Raw genomic sequence first — 7,788 nt, forward strand, 5'->3', positions numbered from 1 at the left:
TGCTCAGAGATGGTGGAGAGGAGTGAAAGCTACTAGAGGGGAACAGTATGCAGAGGCTTTGGAATGGCAGGGATTTAAGGAGGTGTTCTATGAGCGGTACTTCTCTAATGCTGATAGGGAGGCTTATTTGAGGGAGTTTCATTATATTGCGCAGCACCATGATGAGAGCATTACTGATTATATGGAGAGGTTTATAAGGTTGGCTGGATTTGCTGGAACAGTTACAGGGACTGCTGCGCAGCAGGCTGATAAATTTAAATGGGGGTTGAAGTCTTATATGAGGGGTTCCATAATTTCTTTTAAATTTGATAATGTGGCAGAGGCGGCTGATGCAGCAAAGGATGTTGAGAAGGAGCGCATAGATTTCAGGACTTCCAGGTCTAACAGTGGTAGTAAGAGGACTAGGGATGATCAGGGTTTTGCACAGGGTAGACAGTGGTATGGAGGTCAGAGTGGTCAGCAGGGACAGTGGCGCGGACAAAATCAGGATAGGGTTGATCAGTCATTTCACGGCCGGAATCAGTATGTTGGTCAGAATCAGAATCAGCAGTTTCAGGGACAGAAGCAGCCTAGGCAGTGGCAGAATCGTCAACAGGGGCAGAGTCGTTACTTAGTGTATGGGGGAAGCCCCAATATGATTCCAGTGGCTCCTTGTGCTACATGTGGTGGACATCATCCGGGTAGAACTTGTTACAGACAGACTGGGGCTTGTTTCCTGTGTGGTAGCATATCTCATAGGGCAAAGGATTGCACAGTGTCACACAACCCTGGTGGAGGAGGAGCAGGTGGTGGTAGTGGCAGTGGAAGTTAGCAGAATCCTACAGCCAGAGTGTTTGCATTGACGGTAAATCAGGCAGCAGCTAATTCAGGTACCGTTTCAGGAACACTTCTTGTTGGTAGACGTGATGCTTATGTGTTATTTGATACTGGTTCGACCCATTCTGTTGTGTCTTTATCGTTTGTTCGTCATCTTGGTGTTGCACCTTCATTATTATATCCTCATATGTCTATTGTTACCCTGATGGGGACATCTGTTATTATATCTGATATATATTCAGAGTGTCCGATAGTTGTTGGAGATAGAAAATATAAGGTTAACTTGCTTCCGATGGAGATGCATGACTTTGATGTTATCTTGGGTATGGATTGGTTGAGTGAACATCGTGCCACAATTGATTGTCAAGGAAAAAGGGTGATCTTTGGGATGCAGATAAACCAGAATTTGTATACCAAGGGTCTTAGGCGAAGGGGGATGTTAAGTTAATTTCTGCTCTAAAGGCGAGTACATTGTTGTCTAAGGGCTGTGATGGCTACCTTGCTTTCGTGAAAGATACATCGAAGGATGAACCTCGCATCGAGGATTATCGTTCATCCAGTTGTGAGGGAGTATGAAGATGTGTTCCCCGATAAACTACCAGGTTTGCCACCACATAGAGAGGTGGAGTTTACTATTGAACTAGTTCTAGGTGTTGAGCCTATTTCTAAGGCGCCTTACCGGATGGCGCCACTTGAGTTGCTAGAATTGAAGGTGCAGTTGCAAGAGTTGTTGGATAGGGGATTTATCAGGCCAAATGTATCTCCGTGGGGCGCTCCTGTATTGTTTATGAAGAAGAAGGATGGTTCCACGAGATTGTGCATTGATTATAGGGAGTTGAATAAGGTGACTGTCAGAAACAGGTATCCTTTGCCACGCATTGATGACTTGTTTGATCAGTTACAAAGGGCGAAGTACTTTTCAAAGATAGATTTGAGATCTGATTACCATCAGTTACGAGTTAGGGAGGAACGCCTTCGGCATCCAGGGGTCGCGGATCGACCATAGAACTTTCACACTCGTTATAGTCATTATGAGTTTCTCGTGATGTCCTTTGGGTTGACGAATGCACCAGCGGTATTTATGGATTTGATGAATCGGGTCTTTCATGATTATCTGGATAAATTCGTGGTGGTCTTCATCGATGATATCTTGATATACTCAAGGAGCATAGAGGGGCATGAGGAGCATTTACGTATTGTACTTGAAATTTTGAGGGAGAAGAAGTTGTTTGCAAAATTTTCCAAGTGTGAATTCTGGTTGGAGGAAGTGGCATTCTTGGGGCATATTGTGTCTGGTAGGGGCATTGAGTTAGATCCTGTGAAAGTCGAGGCTATTACTAATTGGCCCAGACCTAGCAATATGACAGAGGTGAGGAGTTTCTTGGGTTTGGCAGGTTACTATAGGCATTTTGTGGAAGGTTTCTCTTCCATAGCTTTGCCATTGACTCAGCTAATGAGGAAGGGAATTAAGTTTGAGTGAAATGATGATCGTGAGAAGAGCTTTCAAGAGTTAAAGAAGAGGTTGGTGTCAGCTCCAATACTCGTGTTGCCATCAGGGAGTGGAGGTTGGTGTCCGCAGACCGATGGACAGTCAGAGAGGACGGTTCAGATATTGGAGGATATGTTGAGGGCTTGCGCGTTAGAGTGGACAGGTGATTGGGACAAGTACCTGTATCTGGTTGAGTTTGCGTACAATAATAGTTGGCACGCGAATATTGGTATGCCACCATTTGAAGCTTTGTATGGTAGGAGGTGTAGGGCACCATCTTGTTGGGATGAGGTTGGTGAGAGAGTTATTGAAGGGCCAGAGTTGGTTAGAATCACTAATGAGAAAGTGGAGAAAGTTAACGAAAGTTTGAAGGAAGCTCGATCTCGTCAAAAGAGTTATGCAGATCAACATCGGAAGTTTGGTGGATTTGAGCCAGGTGATCATGTGTTCTTGAAGATATCTCCTTGTAAGGGTGTTAAACGTTTTGGTATGAAGGGAAAGCTTAGTCCGAGATATGTTGGACCTTTTGATGTTATGGAGAAAGTGGGGGAAGTGTCTTATAGAGTTGCGTTGCCGCCACAACTATCTCATGTACATAATGTGTTTCATGTGTCAGTTTTGAGGGGCTACAAATATCATCCATTACACGTTGTTCAGTATCCGTTAAATAAGATTAGAGAGGATCTTTCTTGTGAGGAAGAAGCCAAAGCTATCTTAGCTCGAGAGGAGCAGGTTTTGAGGAAATATACCATTCCATTTGTGAAAGTTTTGTGGAAAAGTCATTTTGAGAGAGAGGTTACTTGGGAATTAGAAGAATCCATTCATGAGAAATATCCACATTTATTTGATTAAGGTATGAGTATTTAGTTCCGTTTGATTCCAGGGACGGAATCCTTTTTAAGGGGGTATATATGTAATATACGTGAAATTTAATAATAATAATAATAATAATAATAATAATAATAATAATAAGATATGGGTTAAATTTAAATAAGTGATTTATTATATTTGCTAATTAGAAAAGAAATAGAATTTGTAATTGATTATTAAATTCTAATTCTAAAAATAATAAAATACTTAGAGCATCTATATAAGCACATTTCTAGCCAATCTGGGGACAAATAATAACGAAACCCTAGAGCAGGACTAGGAAGAGGAATTTAAAGAAAAAGGAGAAAACAGAGTCGTCAATTTGATAAGGTAATACAAGAGTTAGGCTTCCAAGTGTTCGAACAGGTAATTGCATACATGTGTTATTAGCAAACTATTATAGTTGCTTGAATCTCAAATTTATTGTTTACTATTTAATTATTTGTTATCAAGCCATCAAGTAATTATGTGGTAAGTTCATGTTATTTAATTATGGTATGTCAAGATATTGAAATTACATAGGATCATATCATATTAGTGCAAGTCATATTATAATCTTATTAATCTAGCAAGTAGAATGTGTTTACGCAGAGATGTCAAAATAATTGTTTTCTAATGGTTGAGGCTAATATCTTAAGTTTAATTAGTTGTTAATCTGCTGCTAATAATATTAATAGTATATATATTTCTTAGTTTTATAATTAATTATTATATTTGTAATGATTAAAGTGGTGAATTATATTAATTGATTGTTGCATGACTAGGTGCCAACATCATGTTAGTTTAATTGATTAATCAGTAGGCCCACTTGATAGTTTGGTGCATCTGTTGTGTTTTTATACGAGAGGATATGGTTCTGATGTGTGTGGTTGTAGTGTCTTGTAGTGCCAGAATCAGTAGTACAGTCGATCCTTAGAGTCGTATAATTTTAGATTAATATAAATTTTGTTTTTGAATAAATTACTAACTAATTTAAGAATCAACAAAATATTAATTATAATTTATAATTTTTTACTTAGATCGCAAGCCGGGAATTTAGCAACTCAACTACAGATTTCGTTATTATTTTAGTTACGATATTCGAGGTACGAATTATGTCCCCTTTTATTCTGCGCTACTTCTCTTAGATATTATATATATTTGATTTATTTTGTTCTACCTTCTGTTTGTTCCGTTAAAAATTCTTTTAACCTCCTTGACTTTCGAATTTTTTTTTAAATGGATTTGCAAAATTATAAATATTTGTTTACTTCTATTTTGAAATATTATTTATGACACCCTCTATTTTGGAAATCTGAATTACTCGTATCAGGTGATGTTAAATTTGCGAGAATATTTTATTTTGAACACTTAGTGATTTAGGGTATACCGAGTTAACCAGCTGTAGGGGTACTACAGCCATGTCATTGCGGCACCAGTGACATGACACTTCCGTGATAGTGTGATTGGTCACGGCGTATCCTTCTGTTAGCTCTTGGGAGGAGCTTTTGCGCATTTGATATTTGTTCAGGATACGTGTGTGCACCCAGAGTTTGATTTGTGATTTGATTTATGGTGACATTGTATATGCCGTACACGTTATCCATTCTGTTGCACACATTAGGTACCCTATAATGTGTGTATTTGTATCTGTTCTGATCTCGGTATGAAATATCCTAACCCCTCGTTGTTTCAGCCTTACTTATTTTTAAAATTGTCGTTTTATTATAAATTGCTGATTATTTATTTCTGATCTCTTGATTTATAAACTGTAATCCAAATCCGTAGTGGGCATTTGGCTCATGCCGTATTCTTTTTCTGGCAGGTGCTTAGGGGGATCTGGGACTGTGTGATGGAGAGCTACCCCATTTATCGATTAGGATTTCGGACTTTATCAGTATCTAGACTTAATTATTTATTTATAGATTTCAACATTTATATTATTGGTTTAGACTGTTTGGAGATTTAATATTATTTTGGAGATTTCAGACTGTTTAATTATTGTTTAGAAATATATTAGTGCTTTGTTTGCAGGTTTTTTAATTTTAAGTAATATCTCCCTTCTATTTAAAAAAGGGGGTGTTACATAGGCTCAGGGCCAACCTAAGACCTGGATCATCTCCGAGCCAGGATCCGACCCAAGACCTGGATCATCTTTTAGCCAGGGTCCAACCCATGACCTGGATCATTTGCCTACCAGGGTCCAGCCCATGACCTGGATCACCTGTCTACCCGGATCCAGCCCAGAACCTGGATCACCTGCCTACCTGGATCCAGCCCATGACCTGGATCACCCTGAGGGGGGGGTCCCAGAAAGCACATGCACACTCCACAACCCGCCAAGAAAGGGTACATGGGCACGTGACGATGACAGCTATCAACAACCAACATATCAGACAAATACGGCGCGTGTCAGAAGGCCGTTAGGATGCCCTGAAGGTGGTCCTCCCCTGGACACGTGTGCGCAATCCACCCAAGACAGCCGTCCTCCGCCTCCAAGGACCAACGGCCCAGATCAAGAGGTACCAACCCCTAAACCCTACCTTTGGGCTATATATACCCCCAAAGATAAAGGGTTTAGAGGTTAGAAAAACACTTTCATTACACACACACTCTCATACACTCAGCCTATACACACACAACAACCTTAGCTTCTCTATCTTTATCTTCCCCAACCAGCTACTTATTCTTACACCGGAGGCGCCGCGGGGACAAAACCCCCCTCCGGTGTTATTTTGCAGGCTCCCAAACAGCAGCTACACCTCATTAACACCCAGAAGGTCCAGGAACGGCATCGTAAGGACCCGCCCCGCTCACCGGAGTTATCATTGGCGCTCGAAGGAGGGGCTCTCCATCCTTGGGTCTCGGTGCCCCTGGATTCACCTTCATCAGTAAACTCTCAAAGAGTCCAAATCTTAAACTTGTAAGAACAAAAGCAACCATACCCTCTCTTGAATATGAATGTTCATTTTAGCCACGTTTGTGTGAGCTCATTACTTTAGGCCACGTTTGTGTGAGCCCGCTCTCGTTTGTTAATTTTGGTTGTTTAGGGTTTGATAATCTTGATAGTCTTGAAGTTTGGGGTTTGATAGTCTTGATAGGTTTAAAACCCAGATCTGCTTTAGTTTGCATATTGTCTTTGTGTTCTAGAGCCTGCTGTTCTTGTTTAGTGTTATTGTTAGCAAAACCCAGAAAGTCTTTTTTTGGTGTTATTCTGAATTTTTTTTGTAATCTTCGAAAAAGAAACCTTAGACCCATATTTTCAGCCTCAAATCTTGGTCAGTTATTTGTACAATTGTGGCAATGGCAAGAGCAGGAAAAAGTACGGTTGGTAGGCCCTCCGCCAGTACCCAGGTCCAGGATCAGGACCACTCTCAGGCTCATGAACCTGGGGGAGACCGAGAGACCCTCCAGGAGCAACCATTGACGCAACATACCCCGGTCTTGGAAAGGCTGGTAATACCCCGGGATGCCAGAAATGTCATAGATCTCAATCAGTATAAGTATACGAATGTTCTATTGGTAGAGGAGCATATGACCAACTTAACAAGCCATGAACTAGCTGAAGCAATCAGGCTCTACAGAGATGAACAAACCCGGGCTCAGATAGAATATAAGCAAGATGATGAGCAAGAAAAGTCCGGAGATTCTCAGCAATCCAGGAGATCTGTCTTCGACCGAATCAGAACTAAGGCAAAAAAGAATCAAAAAGAGCCTAGTAAGAAGGAGACAGAAGCAACCAGGAAGAAAAAGTTAGAAGAAATGAGAGAGCAAATAAGAAGGGAAGAAGAAGCAAAACTTGAGCTAAAGATCCAGAAAAGGATGCAGCTAGAAGAGGAGAGGCTCCTAGCTAAGACAAAAGGCAAGAGGACCCGGAGGGACCCTACCCCGAGGTCATTTATGATGATGAAGAGGAGGGGCAGAAAGACCTGAAAGACATGATCTATGAGCTCCAAAGGAAGATGGAAAAGGACTCCGGAATGGAAGTTGGGGAAACTCTAACACCCTTCAGCCATTCTCTGGAAGCAATCCCTCGACAGAAAAATCTCAAGCACTACAACTTCGATCTTTTAATGGATGGGGGATCCAGAAGAACACCTGAATTATTTTGAACAGATTGCCCAGATATACTATTACAATGACTTGACAAAGTCTAGATTCTTCGCTTTGACCCTTAAAGGGGGGGCTCAAAGGTGGTTCAGCAGGATCCCATCACGAAGCATCCACTCCTGGAAAGAGTTTAGAGGAGCCTTTCTCAGAAGATTCAGAGCCAATAAGACACACGAAATGCACATGTGTCACCTGGAAACCATCCGCCAATACGACAATGAATCACTCTCAGCCTACATGCGGAGTTTCCAGGAAGCAATCAACAAAATCTCGAATCTTGATGAGCGGGAGGCACTGAGTATATTCCGAAGGAACCTAGATCTGGAACACAATGAAAGGTATATTATAGAGCTGATCGACAAGGAACCTCATAGCCTCGCTGCTGCTTACTCTATGGCAGCCAGATTCATCAAGGAGACAGATGTGCTCCAGGCCATGAGGATGACCCGAAACGGGGGATCCAGGAGCAAGAACTCTGATGACCGACCGAAAGGGGGTTACCATCAGGAGAAAAAGTTCAAGCA

General features: G+C 41.3%; 1 protein-coding gene across 1 annotated transcript; it reads left to right on the forward strand.

Moving 5' to 3' along the window:
* The first annotated feature begins 1,342 nt into the window (after nt 1–1,342).
* LOC141719910 (uncharacterized) lies at nt 1,343–3,157 on the forward strand. Its single transcript, XM_074522272.1, has 4 exons — nt 1,343–1,619; nt 2,373–2,534; nt 2,619–2,792; nt 2,922–3,157. The coding sequence occupies exons 1-4, from the start codon at nt 1,343–1,345 to the stop codon at nt 3,155–3,157; spliced, it is 849 nt and encodes a 282-aa protein (XP_074378373.1).
* The last annotated feature ends 4,631 nt before the right edge of the window (nt 3,158–7,788 follow it).

Source organism: Apium graveolens, chromosome 4, assembly GCF_009905375.1.
Source record: "Apium graveolens cultivar Ventura chromosome 4, ASM990537v1, whole genome shotgun sequence".
NCBI classification, from domain to species: Eukaryota; Viridiplantae; Streptophyta; class Magnoliopsida; order Apiales; family Apiaceae; genus Apium; species Apium graveolens.